Raw genomic sequence first — 21,770 nt, forward strand, 5'->3', positions numbered from 1 at the left:
GTCAAAGTTCAACCCCTTCTCTTCCTCTGTTTTTTCCCCCCCGCCACAGGCTCTTCAGAAGTTGGCCAATCAGTATCTAAAAAGGGAATGGCCGGACACGGACAGCGTATCAGAGGCAGAGGATCAAGCGGATCAGGCAGATCACAGGTAACCTACGTTATTTCTTTCTAGATCAGGGGTCGGCAACCCAAAATGTTGAAAGAGCCATATTGGACCAAAAAAACCCCAAACAAATCTGTCTGGAGCCGCGAAAAATTATAAAAGTCTTATATATTGTCGTTGTCGGGTGGAAACCTTGTATGTCCAAAACTTTTGTTTTGTATTTATCATTTAAAAAATGAACTAAACTAGTGAAAACAGCCGATCTACAAGCACACAACGCCTCGCACCGCAAGGCGTTGTGTGCTTGTAGATCTGCTGTTTTCACTACTTTTGTGCGTCAGTCTTGTATGATGAAGCAGGGCTTTACTTTGCGGGGGGAAAAAAACATACACATTTGAAACTTGGAGATACAAGGTTTCTGCCCGACAGTGACGATAAAAAAATAGTTAAAACGATTCCATTTTCATACATTTTTGAAAAAGCTCCAGGGAGCCACTAGGGTGATATTTCTATGCATTTGATTAGCTCTGGTCCAGGGTTAGGGTTATGGTTAGGGCGGCTGACTAAAAGACTAGACCAGGATTTCTGTACCCCCACGAGGGCTCAACTTCAGTCAAAATAAACTAAACTACTTCGCTACTCAACTAACCAAAGGTAGTTTTGCGTTGTTGAAAGTCTATTCTCTGCGGTGGGAAACCTCTCAGGGGGTCCGCTCAATATGCCGACGGGCCGCTGTTCCGACTAGCTTCGGCAGATTAGTTACTCGTCACAGTTACTGAGGTTAGGTTTAGGGTTAGGATTAGGGTTTAATTTTAGTGTCGGCATACCGGCCCGTCGGCACACTGATGCGGACCCAACTCTCAGCACCCCACCCACTCTGTAAAATACATTATTTTTGTCATGAAATAAAACGCACCCGACTCGACCGCCGCTTATTTCGGGGTTGTGTCTGCGGTGGCTCGAGGTGCTAATTAACACTTGTTTAACAAAGAAATTACACTTACCACCCTTCCTGGTTCTTTCTTGGTACCATAATATGAACGACCATTATTGAAGCTCTCATTAGAACGTCAGTCTGTAGTGTACTTTTCTGAGGAAGAAACAGGTTGTTGGCCAGGGAGTGAAATAAACCTGTGTGTGTAGGGATGAACGATATGAAATTATCGTGTCACGATTATTGTGAGCAAAGAAATTGCAATTCACGATATTATCACGATAATCGAAATATCCCCAACATCCATTATCCTGGGGCGGAACAAAAAATAGCCGATTTAGATCGGCTACCTTTTGGCAAAGAGATTTGGTAGAGAGTGAAAAAATGACTATCAAGTAAGTTATTTTCAGGTCCATTTACCAATTATAGAGGGTTTAAATGGTACTGGATATGCAGCTCAGCAACTGATCAGTGCAACTGACAATAAAGTACTATTATCGTCAGTGTCGGGCCGAAACCTCGTATCTCCAAGTTTCAAATTTGTAATCTTTTTCGCAAAATAAAGCCCCTGCTTCATCATACAAGGCCGTCGCACAAAAGTAGTGAAAACGGCCGATCTACAAGCACACAACGCCTCGCACTGTAGATCGGCTGTTTTCACTAGTTTAAATCATTTTAAAAATGACAAACACAAAACAAACGGTTTTGGACATACCAGGTTTCCACCCGACAACGACGATATCATACATCGCGTGCATGACGATAAACGATAATAATGATTATCCTCCCATCCCTGTGTGTGTTTGTGTGTGAACAGGAACATGTACTGCGTGTGGAGGGCCTACCTGGAGGGCACGGTCCAGGTGACTCAGTCCAGGATCAGTGCCTGTGACAACTACAAAACCCAGGTGGCGGACCCCGTCAAGACGGCCCGGCTTCACAAGGAGCTGCAGCTGCGGAAGGTGTGTGTGTGGCCTGAGTTTGTACCAGGGGCATAGTTCCGCCGATTTAAAATTACTCCAATACGGAACTAAAACGTCCTATGATTGGCCGCTAGTTGCGCTGTTCCCCCCCCCCCCTTGGCATGGCTACACCCATGCCAAGGACCCAAAATGTGTCATTTGCGCTGCATAGAAACCAATGGCTTCGCTTTGTCCATATCTTTTATACAGTCTATGGCTTGTACACATCATTGCCGAGCTTGTAGAATCGTCTATTCTCGCCACACCGGCACTAGGGCTGTCACAATTATTACATAATCGTCTAATCGCAATTATTTGACATAATCGCGATTATTTGACATAATCGCGATTATTTTTCATATTCGTCACAATCGTTTCCTTGTTGAAAAATGTTCATATATTTTTTTTTTCAAAGTTGAAAATAGTGGAAATAGCAGATCTCCAAGCTCACAACGCGTCCCATCGCGACGCGTTGTGAGTTTGTATATCGGCTATTTCCACTATAAATGTTCTTTTTTAAGTATAAAGTTGTCAAATATGTCAGTAATTTCTTTGTATGTTTAGGTTTATGTGTCATATCTACCATGTGCAACTTCAAAGCCTAAAAAGACAAACAGAAATGTAATTGTCAACGACAAAAACACAATTAAATCATTAATCGCAGTTATTTGAGTGACAATTAACCGTCATGCAAGATGTCAAAATCGTGACAGCTCTAACTAGCACGCAACTGAGAGCCCGTTTCCACGACGCCACTTTTCACGAGAAAACGCCAAAATAAAATGTCAGATGTGCCTTCCGTTCAGACAACAACGGCATTTTCGGAGGGTTGTAAACGCAACAATGTAAGACCAGGTTTTAGAGTGAAAAGTTGACAGTCTCCCCTCGCGTCACCGTCTGAACAGCAAAAAACGCAAGAAACGACAAAATGTGTGATGTCGTGGCTCACGAGCAGACTACGCGCAGCCACGTTACCATCATAGAGTTATATATAAATAGAGAGCGGACAGCCCCGCCCCCAGCTATTCATTTCAATGAAGTTGCTCAGTGGCGTTTTGAAGCATTCGGAAGTAGCTAATCCTGGTGCATTGTGGGGGAAATTGGCACATAATTATGTGCAAAATAAAATTACGCCGAGACGTAATTACGTCACGAACGTCACTCGACGTCCATTGAACCCTATTGTGTAGACCCCAGCTGCGCGCTCTTATGCTTGTGCATGTCGTTCCCCCCCGCCTGCTGTTCCAGCTTTGGCCAGTAGGGAGGCTGCTTCAATATTTACAAGCCGTTCTGGGGGCTTGGTTACCATGGTGAATGTAAACAAGGAAATGGAAGCGTCTATCTGTGCGTCACCGCCACCTAGAGACACGGCAAGCACATTACATAATTTTCAATGCTGGTGCAAGACGCACAATAAGAAGTGAGAAGTTGCGCAACGACATTTTACTGTTTTCTCCAGAGACAGTTGTCGTCTGCACGGGGCATAAAGTATAAGAGTATAAATATGATGTAAGAGTATAAGAGTATGATATGATGTTCAAACACAAACTGTTCGCAACACGTTCATACAGCCATAACCACAGCGATTTAGAATCGGGAGCAGCAGGCTGTTAAGGTCTGAGAGTGCTTTCCCCCGAAAAACGTTGAGTTTTGGGACCAGGGCATGTTCTCTGGTTACTGACAGCCACGTTCCACTGCCCTCAGTCGCCCACAATGTGGCTTTTGTCCTCTCACCTCTTGGAAGGCGTTGTCATCGCAGCGTTCACGTCACACATCCCGTAATGGAATTACTCTGATCTCACCTGATCTATAGCAACTGTGTGGTTCTTTTGTTTACGGCTGCACTTTCATTTTTCTTTATTCGTATGAACTCGTGGGTCTATTTGGTTTTGACATTTTTCTCTCCAGTGAGAAATGGTGAGAAATGATGAGGGGAGTTCAAGCCGCACTCACTGTAAGTTTTAAAGGACAACTTTGTTTTTTTACAACAAGGGTTCATATTTTAGATTGTAATTAGAGAAAAGAAAAAGTGAGTGTTAAAATGTTTTCATTTGCTTCGTTCTATTGTTTTATTGCGTTCACCGTGCTAAAATGTGGGGCATGTGTATGCATGGGGGCATGCGTACAAGTGGCTAAATATGTATTTTTAGACACAATAAGCCAATTGTTATTTACAGTAAAACTTCTAGCCCCCATAAGTCACATCCAACCACGAAAGGTTGCGTTGTATCTTGGGAATGGGCTTATTCTGTGTAAAATGACATATTTAGCCACTTGTACGCATGCCCCCAACCACTGAAATAAGAATCTCTAAAACAATAGAGAGAAGTAAATGAAATAATTTTAACACTCATCTTTTATATTATTTAATTACAATCTAAAATATGAACCCTTGTTGTAAAAAACTAAAGTTGTCCTTTAAGAGTCTTTACTAATGAATAGCAGCAGCAGTAACTTATGTCCAAACAAGACAGACGCGTTTCGGCGCATAGGCCTTCGTCAGTGTCAGTAAATGCCGGCTGGCGCAAGTGACATGTGTATACATAGTTCAAGAGCATAGTTAATTACAAAACGCTATACAGCTGTGTCTCATTATCAAATAACAACAATAATACACATTCATTACAATTAATTTGGAAGCTTTAATATCATATATCAAACAGTGAACCACACAACCAGATACAATTATAGAACACAGTTTAATATAATATAATTCATTTAACCCGTTTGAGAAATGATGATGCACAACACATTTCAGAGCAATGTATCATCAATTTTTGTTATACTCTCGGTTAAATGAACTCTAGGAATTTTACTGTGACGAGGTAATTAATCTTTAGTCAACGTTATACTTTATATTCACGTGATAAATAAAGTTCACCAAAAAACAAACGAACAAGAAGAATAGAAATGAAAAGAACAGTATTCTACCTACGATATTTCACAATGGAAGAGTAGGTAGACCACCTCTAACCACTGCAGATGTTCTACCTTTTTGAAATGAATTACCAGGTTTTTGAGCGGTGGTCACACCGTCTCCTATACGTGGCCGTGTGTGTGGGTATGCGTCCGTCCGGCCGTCCGTGTCTGTATGTAGCCTCAAGCCTGCAGTACCTTTTCTGACCACACATGTTAAGGGAGGGGCGCTGTTCTTCAGCCTCAGGCCAGTCACACTCACATTCACACGCACGCACGCACGCACACACACACACACACACACACACACACACACACTCACGCAGCCTCCACCGCTCAGTTCACACGAGTGTGGTTTTTATTTTCTAGATAGTCAGTGTGCCATGTCAACATGAATTTTAATGGCACCCCATCAAAATTCTGACATGTTTTGATTGTCAGGACACGATCATTAGACTCACCTATCTCCCTGACTCCCTCCCCAGTCAAAGTTCAGATTTTAATGAATGTAGAATTATGTGCAGAAGGTAATTTGCGGCAAATTAGGTGAATTCATTTAATTGACCACGTTAACAATGTCTGATTCAAAAGGATCCCTGGCTAATACGACAAATATGCCTTAATACATTATAATTGTCCTCTATAACTACATTAAAAATTAAATAACTCTCGCAAGTTGACGATGTCATAAAACCATGTGTGGTCTATCCCTATGGAATTTATGGCATGCATGGGCAAAAAACACATTTGAAATATTGATTTTATGCTCATATTAACCATAGGAAGTATTAAGTTTGTTTATATTTGCACATGCATGCCATAAATTCCATAGGGATAGATCACACATGACATTTATGACATCATCAACTTGCGACAGGCATTTCCCCTGTTGAGTGAAAGATGAGCTATTTCTAGAAGAAATACAATATTTAAGGTGTTTTTAATTTTACTTTGTAGTTATAGGGGACAATTATAATGTATTAAGGCATATTTGTCATACTGTATTAGCCAGGGATCCCTTTAAAATAATAAAATACTCTCATACTTCTGCCAGTGTGCCAGTGATCACCCTCCCCTGGGCCAATGTTGGCACCCGTGCCTAAGGTTGCCTACCCCTGCTGTATAGTCAAATTCCTGCGTGTGTGTATTAATCTCTTTCCATGTGGCGCTTGCTTGTGTGCTTGCCTCCCTGCAGTGCATCGAGCAGCTCACAGTGGTCCAGGCCGAGCTGCAAGAGTCCGTTAAGGAGCTGAGCAAGAACAGGAAGAAGTACCAGGAGACGGAGACCATGGCCCAGGCCGTCCGGGAGAAGGCCGAGTTGGAGGCCAAGTATGAGCAGCAACACTCCTACTTAGTCTAGTAAATCTAGGATAAAAATACACTCAGGTTGGACAAAATTGTATTATTTCGTTTTTCAACTGATTCTGACAGGAAATTAGGTCTACTAGCCAGGATAAAAAAATCTACCCTGATCTGCTCATGGCAAATACCCACAACGGCCAAATCAAGTTGGGCTCCCATCAACTTTCTATACAGGAGGAAAATACCCAGAAAAAAAAATCTGCTTTAAGTAGGATGTGAGGGGTCTAACTAGGGGTTTGTCATGATGCTGAATCCATTGCAAGCATTTGTTTTGCACAAAAAAACATTCCTTGGGCTAAAAATAGCCCCAGAAAACGATGGTTTAGTGACGAAAAGTGATGAGTCATCACCTTTTGTGGGCGTTTTCTGGTGCCAATGAATGTTTTTTTGTGCAAAACAAATGCTTGCAATGGATTCAGCATGTATTCCCTGAACATGCTGTCGTTGTTCTAGCTACACGGCGTTGGTGCATGATACAATTTGCATGCAAATTCAGCGGATATGCAGCTGCCAAACCGCGTTGTTAAAGGAAGCGCCATTAAGCTGTCAGGCACTCTGACTGCCCTTCACAGATTCTTACCCTAACATTAAAGGACCATACCGCCACCGATACATGTGAATAGACAATGACATTGTCTATTAACAGCTTCAGCGATATATATCAAGCATAAACATAGACCACTCTCCTGTAATTGGCTTGTTTCTTATAGATTTGTAAGACTTTCTCCAATATGTAAACATAATTGCATATCTATTGAGTCTAAACATTGTTAGGTAAGCATCATTGTACGGCTACGAAGCCATAGACACTTGAATTTTGTTTGTGAATCAATCCTTGCTCCGTCGACAATTTTTAGCAGCCTTTTAAAATCAATCCATGCTTTAATGATGCATTCAAACTCAGCAATAACATAACTTTGACCGCAAGTAACGGTGCAACAAAGTTCTCCACGTTGGATTACTTAAAGGACCACCTCACCTCTGGGACAACCATATCTTATTTTATTGTTGTTTGGGACAAGATCATCGCAATCCTGAGTAATGTTGTGTGTTCAATCTGTGTTTTGAGATATTTTAGTATTTCAGCATGCTACAAAGCACCATATGATGCAAAATGCATTTCAGTGCAGTGGTTTTTCCTCAAATGTAAACCAGCACCTCAAAGCCTTTTTTCAACACTTGAAAAAAGCATCAAAATAGAGATTTTGTCTCTGACTAAAAAAATAATAAAATAAACCTTTTTTGGAAAGTCGTTGTCCTATCCTTTTATGTTGCTTCTCCCGTCCCTAGCGGGTCAGTCGTAACATAAAAGTCGTAACAATAACTCAGGATTGTGTTGATTGTGTCCCAAACAACAATACAATAAGATATGGTTGTCCCAGAGGTGAGGTGGTCCTTTAACTCTCAAGCAGGTTTCAGGTCTCTGATTTGCACCCTCTGTCTCTCTCCCTCTCCCCAGGTCCAAGCTGAGTCTATTCCAGTCTCGATCCAGTCTGCAGAGAGCCAGTGTAAAAGTAAGTATAGCAAGTGTATATTTAAAACCCTACCTTTGGGGCGGTGGATATTTATAGTGGCCCGGGGACTGCAGTGGTTACATCCTCCCCATGCACACGCGCACCACACATGCAGATCGTGTGTGTGTGTGTGCGCGTGTGCGTGTGCAACCCCCCTCCACCCCCCTCCAAGGTCTAGAGAGACTCTTTACATTTTAACTCTTTCTGAGTTGTGTAATAATAATGAGTAATCACTATGTGCTTTTAATGCTATTCTGATTTGTAGTTAATAAAGGTGTGAAACTGTGCACTGTTCTAAGGTTACCTTATACAGGTTTCCTTGGTCCGTTTCAATGTGTTTAGCTTTGTTTCTCTGACCTTTTGAATGTAGCACTTTGAGATTTGTCACAAACATAAAGTGTGCCACAAATAAAATGTATTATTACCCCCCTCCTGCCTCCCCTTCCTTTCCCTTGTCTCTCCCTCCCTTCCCCCCCCCCCCCTTTTCAATTGTCTCTCCTTTGTCTCTCCCCCCCCCCCCCCCCCTCCCTCTCTCTCACGGCTCCTTAGCCTTTGTGAAGTGTCTTGAGATAACTTGTTATGATTTGACGCTCTAATAAAATTGAATTGAATGTAATTCTCTGTTGCAGCTGAAAGCCAAGAGGAGCGAGTGCAACTCCAAAGCCACCCACGCCAGGAACGACTACCTGCTCACGCTGGCGGCCGCCAACGCCCACCAGCAGCGCTACTACGAGACGGATCTCATAGACTGCATCAAGGTGAGGATGTAGTACACTGAGTACAGGGTTCCCCAATTAGTTTTCCCCAAGGGCCGAATTATGTCTAGGGTACCAAGCCGAGGGCCACAACATTGCAGGGGGCGACGGTGGCGCTCCCACTACTCCAGCGACAGTTTTCGTCGTTGTCAGGTGAAAATCTTGTATGTCCAAAACCGTTCGTTTTGAATTTATAATTTAAAAAATGATTTAAACTAGTGAAAACAGCAGATCTACAAGCACACAACGCCTCGCGGTGCGAGGCGTTGTAGATCTGCTGTTTTCACTACTTTTGTGCAACGGCCTTGTATGATTTGCGAAAGAACGTTCAAATTTGGAGATACGAGATTTCCACCCGACAACGACGATAGTATTGTTGCTGCTCTTATACCACCATTATTACTGGGGTTGGTGTGGGCCAGACAGTAGCCCCCCGCGGGCCGCAAATGGCCCGCGGGCCGCCTATTGGGGAACCCTGAATGATGTAGTAGATCAGTGGTTCTCAACCTGTGATCTTTGACTCTTGATAGCGGGTCCATTTAGTTTCATTTTACGCTCTCGAGAGTTAAATTGTTGTTTGTTTGTTGTTTAGATTTGTTTTTGGGGCTTTTATGCCATTATTTGATAGGACAGTAGACTGACAGGAAATGGGGGGAGAGATGGGGAGTGACATGCGGCAAAGGTCAGCCGGATCGGGAATTGAACCGGCACCAGGCATCAATGCCTAAGTGGTATGCGCCTGGACCAGCAGGCCAGCGGGCGCCCTGAGAGTTAAATTATTGTTAAACATCTGCAGTAGTTAATTTACAATAAATTGTCATAATTAGAGAATATAGAAGAATTGTTATTTTGATCAACCAACGATTGCCTGTTAGCTCTCCTAATGGTGCCAACATCAATACAGCATGAAATTGTGGACAAAATCTTTTTTTTGGGGGGTTTGAGAGGCTGTATCTCATCAAACTGTTCTACTTCTCCCGACCCTTTAGTTGCGCTCATAATAAACAAAATCCAAACAGAAACATGGATTCTGACAAATACACGCATTTAGAGCGAGTTACAATCTAGTTAGGTTTGTTTTGCTGGGGAATGTAAACAGACCTGCAATGCGTGATGTAACTTCCCTTAACCGCAGCACTTCCGCCGCTTAAGTTATGCAGCCCACCGCGCATATTGTGGCCAGGGTGCTCCAATGCAGAATAAATAATGAAACGGGTTGAAAACCCCTATAGTAGATAGACAGACGGATGGATGGTGACAGCTATTGGTGGAGAGCTGGTGATAGCTGGGCTGAACCAGGGGCGTCAATTGGGTATGGCAGGGGTATGCAGCTGCCATACCCTGGGTCCAGGGGGGAAAATAAAAGTTACTTTTAAATATAAATCCATGAATGTCTCTTTGTGTATCTGTGATGGTTATTATGTTGTTAAATTACAGTAAAATTACTACAAATGCAAAATTTAACAAAATGGTCACTTTAACAAGTGTACTAATTATATTCTCCACACTTTTATTCTCCCCATCTTGACAAAATGGTAAATTCCCAGGTTCTGTAGGTCAGCTGCACAGGTGCAATTCATGTGGCACGTTTACTGACATGCTATGTTTAGCTGCACTTGAACAACCATTCCAGGTTGCCATATCCATATTTTCAGACATTGTGAAAATAGCCGATCTACATGCTCTGCGAGGCGTTGTGAGCGTTTAGATCTGCTATTTTCACAATAGAACTTGTTATACAAAATGTAATGCCTCTTTTCCATGAGGACTCCCATCTTTGCCATACCCTAGCTTTTGCTGAACTGACGCCACTGGTCTGAACCTATAATAATGCAAATGACCAAACAAATGTGCTTCTCTCTCTCTGTGGCCTCCAGGTGTTGGACGGTAAGGTCTATGAGCAGGTGAAGGACTACCTAGCGTCGCTCTGTCGGACCGAGCTGGAGGCCTACCAGGCTGTCCACGATACCTTCAGCCACCTCCTGGAGAGCTCCAACGGGGTAAGTTCGCCAGAATTCACCCATTCAGAACGGGTACACATTAAATGTGTATCATTATTTTATGCTTTAACTTTTGAAAAATAGCAGATATACAAGCTCACAGCGCGGCACCGAGTGCCGCGCTGCGAGCTTGTAGATCTGCTATTTTTGAAAAATCGTGAAAATTGGAATTTTGACCCGATTCTATAAGTGTCTTTTGAATCCTTCTAAGGTTTTTTTTTTGAAAAACATATGTTTCTATGTCAGCAATCTGGCCAGCCATCGTCAAAGAAAAGGTCCTTTTCGCTTAACTGGAGCTCAGTTAGTCTGTTCTTGAGAGACTACTATGTCAGTGGTTCTCAAACCTTTTCATGTGAAGGACCCCCAAACTGATATGTATTTGGCCACAGACCCCCATCTCAAAATATCTAGTTCCAGGGACCACCCAGAAGCAACATTTGAGTTACAAACGTTCGCTTTGAAAAAACATATAGTCAAAGATTTGCACACATTTTCACGACTTTTTCAAAAATAGCAGATCTACAAGCTCTCGGTGCCGCGCTGGGAGCTTGTATATCTGCTATTCTTCACTGGTTAAAGCATTCAATAATTCTAGGCCTAAATAAATAATAGTAGCTGTTGTCAGTGGTTGCATAGACATTTATCATGTTCTTTTCATGTAAACATGCTCACCTAAACAATCAGAAAACATGAACAAATGCATTGCGTGTCCGAATTCACAGTTGAGGTCGTTTGTCAATCACTCACTGTAGGCGCGTGCACGAATGTTAGAGAATGGGCGCGCGCGTGCGCGGTGAATGTGCGCATTGCTTTGAGGGTCCCGGTTTTAGGCAACAGCGGTTCGCGTCCCGGTTTGAGCGGCTGAAAATATGGTCTTCAAAAGCTATCACCCATGACCGCCGCCTGTTTATTGTCTCCACCAGCCGAAGGCTGAGGGAGAGTATGTTTTCCCCTCCGTCCGTCCGTCCGTGCGTCCGTGCGTCCGTCCGTGCGTCCGTGCGTCCTCGCAGTTTGTGAACAGCTAATCTCAGTCACCGTTGGCCCGATCGCTGCCAAACTGAGCACACACACTCCCTGGATGCCAATCTAGAACCTCTGCCCCACATTTTTCAAATCAGCCTCATGGTGGCGCTATAACAGGCCGATTTGTGTGGCCTGGTTGTTACCAGCTAATCTCCGGCGCCGTTGGCCCGATCGCTGCCAAACTGAGCACACACACTCCCTGGATGCTAATTCAGAACCTCTGCCCCACATTTTTTAAATCAGCCTCATGGTGGCGCTATAACAGGCCGATTTGTGTGGCCTGGTGGAGACCTGTGCTCGGAAGAGCACTGCTTCTAGTTACCAAGTGTCATCTCTGAGTACGGGAGGAGGTGAATGAACGCTAAGGCCAAACCTTCATTAGTTCGAATGGCTTAAGTTACATAAGTGCTCTGGTACACCGCGACACCTCCTAAGTTACCTCGCTCGCCCGAGCCGTCTTTCAAGTCCCAACCGTCCTGGAGGTCATCTTGCCTCTCTCTCTGAAACTGGAGTGGCGTTTTGTTTTGGTCCTCGGCCAGACCAGTGTGGAGGTAGCGGGGTGGACACGGCCTCTGTTCTACAGCGCGGCTCATGTTTCGGCCCCATTGACACGCATGGTTTCTGTTTCACCTCTCGTATAATCTGCGCCCTGTATCTGTGCGCGCTGACGCCGCTAGTTTGTTTACTTAGTGCCCCCCCCCCCCCCCCACACACACACACACACACACACACACACACACACACGACTGCGTTGCATGTGTCCGCTTCAATCGTGAGGAGTGGAATGCTCCCCGGTTTTTGCTAAGCTAGATGCAGAATAGACCCAAATTTAGAGTTAACATTTTTGACTCAAATCTTTGCTTCTGGGGGTCCCTGACTCCCTGGAACAAAATATTTTGAGATGGGGGGTCCGTGGGGGTCCGTGGCCAAATGAAGCAATAAGCCACAAGAGCCATGTGGTTACCTGGTATTTTATAACGGCTGAGAGGCACGAGGCGCAGTCGAGTGTCTCCAACCCTCTCAGCTGTTATAAAATACAGGTAACCACATGCCTAGCGTGGCTTATTGCTTTTCTAAAACGGTTACAATATGGCAACATGAAAAAGCATAGATATGTACCAATTAAAACGGTTCTATTTCACTAATAATTCACTACAAGGTCTGCAAGAAAGTTCCCAGCTACAAGAAAGTAGTTTTTTGCCAACAACACAGGTGCAGATAATTGGTGCACAGTGGAACATTGTGGAAAGAAATAACACACCTGGGTTTGATATAAACTGATTCAAGGTGTGGGTTATAGTTACATATACCACAGCAATTAAGGGAAACCAGCCAATCAGAATCAAGGAATGAAACTAGCCATTTTAGAATACTATTTTGGGGGTCCTTGACAAAGTTTGAGAACCACTATAGGCCGATTCTACAAATGCCTTTAAATCCTAACAGTTTTCTGAAAATAATTTATGTTGCTATATCAGTTGTTCTCAAACTTTGTCATTCAAGGACCCCCAAAATGATATGTATTTGGCCACGGACCCCAATCTCAAAATATTTTGTTCCAGGGACCCCCAGAAGCAAAGATTTCAGTTAAAAATTATCACTTATTATTTGGGTCTATTAATTCACCCTTTGTTAGCCTCCTGGTTGGTCCCTGACTGATCAACCAGCAGGCTCTATCTGCCTTGTCCCGCCCTGGTTCCGCCTTTTTTATGTTGAATTAGCTAAAACATAATTTTTGGAGAAATAAAAACATTTAAAAACATGACGATTCACTATGCTGCCACTGAGCACTGAGCAGCTCCAATTGACTGAAACAAAGTTTGAAATTAGAATTGAGCCCACAGAATAACAATATGAAGCAACTGAATTAACATAGCCGTGGATGGAATGTCCCACTGAATGTCCCACCAAGACACAGCAACCAATGGGTGTGGAGAGGGGCAGGACAATGGGCGGGACTTGACAAAGGGTGAATTCTCCATCTAGCTTAAAGGACAACTTTCTTTTGTTTTTTACAACAAGGGTTCATATTTAGATTGGAATTAGAGGAAAGAAAAGATGAGTGTTAAAATGTTTTCATTTACTGCTTTCTATTGTTTTAGCGATTTTAGTGTTTTGATTTCAGTGGTTGGGGGCATGCGTACAAGTGGCTAAATATGTATTTTTAGACACAATAAGCCAGCAATTTCTTTGTTACTATTTACACCATGCCCCACAAGACATCTGCCCATGAAAGATTGCGGTGCATCTTGGGAATGGACTCATTGTGTCTAAAAATACACATTCAGCTACTTGCAAATCGTTAAAATCTGTAAAAGGATAGAAAGAAGTACGTACGGTAAATGAAAACATTTTAACACTCATCTTTTTTTTGTCTCTAATGACTATCTAAAATATGAACCCTGTAACCCTGTTGTAAAGTTTGTCCTTTAAGGCCAAAAAACGGGGAGCATTCCACTCCTCACGCTTCAACCTCTGTTGCATCATCCTGCGACCTCTCGAGGTCGACCGTGACCGTACCCCTGATGACCTCTTCCACTTCCTCCGTCTCTTCACAATGTTCCGTCCAGTTCCTATGGCTCTAATGGGAACAGCATGACGGCTCTCACATGGCCTTATAATTCCCCTTCAAAGCGTCGGAAAATATAGAGACCGTACGTACGTCGTACACTGATAATAACGGAGGCTTGGTCTTAGTATCTGTCCGTGTCAGATGTGTCTGTTGCGTTAGCTTAGATTTTACAGGTTGAGTCATGAATGTGATCGTGTTTTCAAATTGCGTTTTTATAATTGATGTACGCTGTATATATCGTCACTGTCGGGCAAAAACCTTGTAACTCGAAGTAGAGTTCTCAACGGGCCTGAAAATTAAGGCCCGGCCCTAAATGGGCCCTAACTGGAAGGCCGGAGGCCCTACCCGGCCCTACCTAGTTAGCATACATTTTAGGCCCTACCCTACCCTAAATGTCGGTCGGGTTCGGGTATGGTCGGATTTTCAAAGTGTAACTGTCGCACAAAACTAGTGAAAATAGCAGATCTACAAGCACACAACGCCTCGCATCGCGAGGCGTTGTGTGCTTGTAGATCGGCTATTTTCACTATTTTAAATACTTTTTAAAATGATAAATACAAAACGAACGCTTTTGGACATACAGGGTTTCCACCCGATGTGCCAACGATATGCTCACTGATTTTCCTCTCTTCCCTCCACTACCACACACACACACACACACACACACACACACACGCACACGCGCACACGCACACACACACACACACACACACACACGCACACACACACACACACACACACACACACACACACACACACCCTAGGTGTTGCAGGAATTCCACCAGCAGCTGTTTGTGCAGAAGAACCCCACGTTCCACCGAGTCCCAGACTTCCTCTTCCAGCCCAGTGACACTGACACGGTGAGACCCTGGCACTCTGTCACACACACCGAACGGCTGCCACTCCTGTGCTGCTCCTTTGCATATATACTAAGGCAGTGTTTCTCAACCTTTTTTTCTGCATGGGCACACTTTTCATATCCCAAGAATCCATTGGGCACACCAACATAATACGGGGGTGTAAATATCGTCACTGTCAGGAAGAAACCTTGCATCTCCAAGTTTCAAATTTGTTTGTTTCTTCGCAAAGTAAAGCCCTGCTTCGTCATACAAGGCTGTCGCACAACAGTAGTGAAAACAGCAGATCTACAAGCACACAACGAGGCGTTGTGTGCTTGACCCTTCTCAGGGGCACACCAAAGGTCCCCAGGCACAGTGGTTGAGAAACACTGCTGTCAGGACCTATTTGTGGGCCCCGGATCCATTTTTTCCGTGGGTCGCGAGTTTCCTACATTATTGTCAATCTATTATCAAGACCTTTTACAAAAATAATTCAATGAATACAATGAAAATAATCAAAGAAAATCCCTAAATTAGAAAAGAATTGTAGTGGAAAAAAGTCAAAAGTAGTGAAAAGTAAGCCATTTACCATGAGAGGGAGTGGGTTGTTGGCTGATTTACCACTGGGTTGTGGCACGAGGCGAAGCGAATGGTAAATTGCTTTTCTACCACTTCTACCATATAAATGAAAGAAAACACAGTTGTAACTTGCAAGGTTATTTAGTTACAATCAACTGCAACACAACAATGGGCGGGGTCCATGAGCCAACTCAAGGTTGTTGACTGATTTGCCACTGTTTTAAGCCAATCAGAATCCAGTATCTGAACATGTGACCACAAAAAGTGGTAGAATAGCTGATCTACAAGCTGTTAGTCTGGTAGGATTCGCCAAGAAACATGGGCTGCAGATTGTTGTAGTGCTGTTGGTTTCTATTCTGAATGTTTTAAGGGTTTGCAGGGCTCTACATCCAGTATGGGCGTGTCCTCTCAGGTTTTGAGCTGGGACAGCTTCCGGCCCAGGGATATCATGGTTTTGGCCCAGAGGTTCTTCTTGCCCCCCTAGTAGTGAAAAAACAAACAAACTGGGAACTCAGATTAACACGCTGTAGATCTGCTGTTCACTAGTTTTGGGTCCCAGCCAAACTTCAAATTTCTCTTTTGGGCCTAGCTAAAAAGTTTGGGAGCCACTGTACCAGAGGCACACGCACGGACGCACGCACGCACGCACGCACGCACGCACGCACACGCACACACACACACACACACACACACACACACACACACACACACACACACACACACACACACACACACAAACACAAACACAAACAAACACCCCGACATACTACAAAAGGGATAACGTTTTACAGGCTTTTTAATTCTTATCTAGAAACAACACTCCACCGGTTAGGTAGCCTAATAATGTGCCAGTATGAATACGAGAGTGAACTTAATGAAATAATGCAATCAGACAGAGGAGGGATTGAAAGACTAAGCACTGTCAAAACGAGTGGGTGTGAGTGAGAGAGAGAGCTGTGCGTCTGTGCGATTAGGCTCGTTGAATGCACATATGTGCGCACGGACGTTGCGCACCAAAAGTAGACAATCTACTGTACAAGCCTAGCCTCGTACCCGCCCCTCTTCCAGAAACCATCCTCCTGGAGAACGGAAGTTGGTCGTTTACTAGGCTAGTACAAGCCTGCACTCAAGCTAGAGATGCAGTGCTACATGGATTTCTACACAGAGGGTAGGCCTAATTCATCTATGTACTGTCCTGCAAACGTTCGTGGTGAAAAATCCATAATTGACAAAATTATATTTTTTTATGAAAAAGCTAGGGTGTTGCCAAGGTAACACCCTGGAAAATGACGCCCCTGCACTGTACTGTAAGGTTCCAACGTTGACTGGCTACCAAAATTAGGAGATGTTATGGTCGTCAAAAATGTGGTGAAGTCAGGAGGGAATAGTGGAATTAGCCACCCCCTGACATTCCTAGTTGCCTAGCATTTTGATGCCCTTCAGGACAGAACGAGAAAGAGCCAACAGCATTCAGAAAACGCTGTTGTTGCGTTTGACATGCGAGCTGTGCCCGTCCAGGCATATTTGGACATGTTTCTTTTTTGGCACCACTGCTGGCAATGTGCTTACATTAGAGGATGGCTACCTGAACCGGACCTGCCAGTCGGTACCTGTCGGTTTTGTTGTGGTTCAGAAAGAAATGTTTATAAATCACAGCGAGGCAAACGGGTAATAATCATTTACTAATCGGTTCAATTTGACCCAATTATTATGCTCTGGGCTCAGGTTTGAGTAGAGAAATGTGCCCCGAGCTCACATTACAATACAAAACTACTACTACTAATAATAATAATGGTTGAAAGGCTTTTGATTGGTTTCAGAATTATTAGTTTGAAGTTACAATGGGTTTGTATAGGAAGGGGGCGTGTCTGATAAAATGAACATCAAATATCTGAATCAAGCAACTAACTTAAAATCTGTCCTGGGTGTTCACAAAAGCCTGATTATACTGGAAATTACCCAAAGTGTTTAGTGAAATATCCCTTTAAGTGTCTTCCTCAGCTACACTCAAGGCACGTAGAGTGGGTGGGGGGCGACCCAGTGACCTTCTGATTCCCAGGAGGCCCCTCTACCCACCCAGCCACTGCCATCCTAGATTGTATTGTGCATTGTATTGTTGACTCTGTACAAATAGCCATTGTGAGCCCGCAACTTTCCTTTAATGCTCTAGTCTGCAGGAAGCTCTTTTTAATGTTAAAGCTGTATGTAACTTATTTAGTGAAATGAAATTGTATGTTGACCAATCTGTATGGTGGACACAGCTGTATGCTGCGTATCTACTTTGACCACTACTGGTTGACAAGTGTTACTGGTGGGTGAAATATAATTTCACCCGCCAGCAAGCAAGCAGGCCCTACTTGGCTAAAGACTTCAGCAATTGCACAGGGGTTTGTAGGTTTGTGGGCCTAGAAATATTGATTATCAATCATGGACCAAATATCCATTGCAAATACTTCTAACATTGAGAGAGTCACTGAATACCTTGGCATTTGAGAAATTTACATTTAAGTAAACCAGTATAATATATAGACAATCTTGTCAGCACCCGGCAACAAGAACATTGTCTTCTTTTGCAGAAAGATAACCAGCTTCCCTATGATTTGTAGAAGGGTTGTTGAAGTGGTTTCCCTATCAGTTTTGGATTAAGGGGAAGTCATTTATAAACTCAAAGATGCTGTGTGTCATTCTGCCCTTAGATGTACTCTACTCAGCATTGTGTCCTGTACACTACGGTGTGTTGGTCGTCTCTGGCAAAAAGGTGTAATAAACATTGGTATCTGTTTATCTATAAGGCCATTGTCCAATAGTTTCCACCTTACGGTATATGTAGCAATGCTCCTGGAACTTTGAACCCTATCTAACTCACTCAAATGACTCTCTTATACTCTTAAAGGAGCGAGAAACCTCTTTATTTGTTTTATCAGAATTCAGAATATGAAAAGAAATCTAAAATGTAGGAGTGGTTTCTATAATGTAGGAGTGGTTATCTGCAGTTGTATTTATGAAACAATATTAATTAGATAAGCCACCTCACGCCAAACTAATGGTATGCCGGTACAATATGTAATGAGTGGCGCCAAATATTTCTTTTCTACCCAGAAACTGGAAGAACACAGAAATAGCTACAGAGACTGCAGAAAGCTCTGAATCCACAAGCCTATGGGCAAATTGAACGACATCATTGCCCCCTAGCACAAGTTATAAAAAAAAGTGATTTGGGGTTTCATGACTGTCAGTTACTGCCAATTAAATATGCCCTCGAGTGGCATTATTGCCAGAAAATCTCCATAGACTTCCATGTAATTTATAGTGCACAGATCATGCACGCCCATGCACAGATCATGCACCATGTTTGTGCAGGCTGTTCACAGCTTTCAAACAACAAAAAAAGATTGGAAATCCGTTCAGGCATTCTTGAGATAATAGCCATTTTCTACCACTTTTTCGAGTCACGTGTTCAAATACTGGATTCTGATTGGCTAAATTCCGGAGGTTATGAGAGGACAACTGCCGCAAAGTTGTGTGAGGAGATCAATGCGCCTCAGTGTACATCCGGGGACTTCAGGAGGTAGTCGGAACACCTTTCCCCCAACCAACAAATGAAGGTCGCAGCGGTCCTATGTTTACTAACGTGCGTACTATCGTCGCCGATTTATTTGGATCCAATGCAATCCGCCAACTTTAAAGCCCCTTTTCTCTGAACCTATGCCTTTCTGGAAGCGAACAGCCTCTATTTACGGCCGGAACGGTGCTTTTAACTGACGTTAGCTTAGCTGTAAGCTAGACGCATGGATTAGTATGGAGTTGGCGCCATCTGTTGGTGAGTAGAAGATGTTGTTTGTGGAACTATCTGCTGTCTCGCGGAAGTTTTATAGGCAATAATGATTGTAACTTAAGATCCTTGCAAGTTACAACTATGTGTTTTCTTTCATGTATACGGGAAAAAGTGGTAGAAAAGCTATTTACCACTCGGGGTCGGACATTATGCTCTCATAATGTCCTGAGTGAGGGTGTTATCGGACTCGGCTGCGCCTCGTCCGATAACACCCTCACTGCGGACATTATGAGAGCATAATGTCCTCTCACTCGGGGTAAATTGCTTACATGTTTTACATGTTATGTAAGCAAAGATGGCTGCCCTGTATAAAGATGGGGTTGTATGGGGGTGGAACATGCAAAATCGCGATTGAAATCATGTTTACTAGATTTAATGGGGTCCAAAAAAAAAAGAAAAAAAAAAATGTTTTTTTTCTAAGTCAAAGTCGAGGGAAGTCCATAGTAAGAATGTTGATCTAAAAGTCGTTTGGCACTGTATGAGTTAAGGTCAACCAAGCGTGGTCTGAAATGGTAAAGCTTTTATTTTAGCGCCCCAACTTCTTGGAATGATCTTCAACACAACCAATACATTCTCTTCTAAGCTATATAACTATTTAAAACCATGATAACATGATAACGCCCCTGCCTCAAGTGCCCGTCCTCCATGTATATCCCAACGGTTGAATGAACGAATAAACATCTCAGTCCAGCTTCCTGAATGATTGGAGGTGCATGAGCGGTGAATTTGTGATTGACATCAATATGGCATCATACTTTAATAATGGGTGCTGCACTCTGTACTCTGACAAAGGGTGTTACGTAACCGAAGGGGCATGCGGTCCCAACGGGCGCACGCACACGCACGCAGACACACACACACACACACACACATACTGGTTTTTATGATTTGTGGGGACCACAATGATGAAAAGGGTGGTCCCCACATTTGATGATTTTAATCATCACATGTGGGTACCACCCTTTCTAAATGTTATACAGCTATGAAAAGAATCAGGTATAACAACTATGGCTGTGTTAGCTTATACACGACTTCAAATATCAGAATTGATGAAGTTATTCCCCATGACGTGACTGTGTATACAGATTTTGGTCCCCACAAAACAACAACAGAGCAGCTCCTGTGTTGGTTTTTAACAGTTTCCCTCATGGGGACCTGATTTTTGGTCCCCATACCGTACCTGGTCCCCATGACGTGACTGTGTATACAGATTTTGGTCCCCACAAACATACAAAAACCAGTGCACACACACACACACACACACACACACACACACACACACACACACAAAAATATATATATATCGTCACTGTCGGGCAGAAACCTCGTATCTCCAAGTTTCAAATTTGTAAACTTTTTCGCAAAGCAAAGCCCTGCTTCATCATACAAGGCCGTCGCACAAAAGTAGTGAAAACAGCCGATCTACAAGCACACAACGCCTCTCGACGCGAGGCGTTGTGTGCTTGTAGATCGGCTGTTTTCACTAGTTTAAATCATTTTTAAAACGATAAATACAAAACAAACGGTTTTGGACATACAAGGTTTCCACCCGACAACGACGATATATATTTGAAGCTACTAGGTCGCAAAGCGTCGCAATTTTTATTATTATAATTTCTTCAAGCCATTTCACAATAGAGGGTATGCGTGTGACATCATCATCATACCAGGAAGTTATGCAGGAACGCCTACTGAGTGGCAAAAAACTACTTTCTGGCCTTGGCAGCCCATACATCCAAACAGAAAAGTCCTGTCTGATTGCATTAAATGACGTTAAACTCACTTTGCCACTAACTCTGCCACTCGATTTGCCATTCACTTTATGCATGCACAATTGCACATACACTCTATAGCAGGGGTTTTCAAAGTGGGTGACGGGGCACCCTGGGGTGCCGTGACAGCAGTCCAGAGGTGCCGCGAGATGATTTGATAATATTTAGAATTTATTTGGACACTTGAAAAAATATTTAGTATAATTTTAAACAATGTCATTTTCAGTCAGTTCTAACCAAAATGGCTATTATCTCAACGTTTTCTTCGCAACATAATCACTGTCGGGCAGAAAACCTCGTATCTCCAAAAGTCTTTTCGTAAAGCAAGGCCCTGCTTCATCATACAAAACTGCCGCACAAAACTAGTGAAAACAGCCGATCTACAAGCACACAACGCCTCGCATCTGTGTGCTTGTAGATCAGCTGTTTTCACTAGTTTAGTACATTTTATAGATGATAAATACAAAACGAACGGTTTCCACCAGACAACGACGATATGCTATAAATATAAGGTGCTGGGAGTTCAAATTATAATGTAGGGGTGCCTCGGATTAAAACAAATATTCATGGGGTGCCCTGAGACAAAACAGTTTGGGAACCCCTGT

General features: G+C 43.2%; 1 protein-coding gene across 1 annotated transcript in view; it reads left to right on the top strand.

The window, feature by feature from the left end:
• LOC308305179 (F-BAR and double SH3 domains protein 2-like) overlaps positions 1 to 21,770 on the top strand; it is a 98,720-nt gene that overhangs the window by 45,307 nt on the left and 31,643 nt on the right. Inside the window, exons 4-10 of the mRNA XM_080749885.1 lie at positions 50 to 147; positions 1,854 to 1,998; positions 6,110 to 6,243; positions 7,736 to 7,790; positions 8,420 to 8,548; positions 10,423 to 10,545; positions 14,905 to 15,000. Coding sequence (XP_080606011.1) covers positions 50 to 147; positions 1,854 to 1,998; positions 6,110 to 6,243; positions 7,736 to 7,790; positions 8,420 to 8,548; positions 10,423 to 10,545; positions 14,905 to 15,000 — 780 coding nt within the window. The remainder of the gene's footprint in view (positions 1 to 49; positions 148 to 1,853; positions 1,999 to 6,109; positions 6,244 to 7,735; positions 7,791 to 8,419; positions 8,549 to 10,422; positions 10,546 to 14,904; positions 15,001 to 21,770) is intronic.

This window comes from Nannobrachium achirus (genome assembly GCF_963921795.1).
Source record: "Nannobrachium achirus genome assembly, chromosome: 19".
Lineage (NCBI taxonomy): Eukaryota > Metazoa > Chordata > Actinopteri > Myctophiformes > Myctophidae > Nannobrachium > Nannobrachium achirus.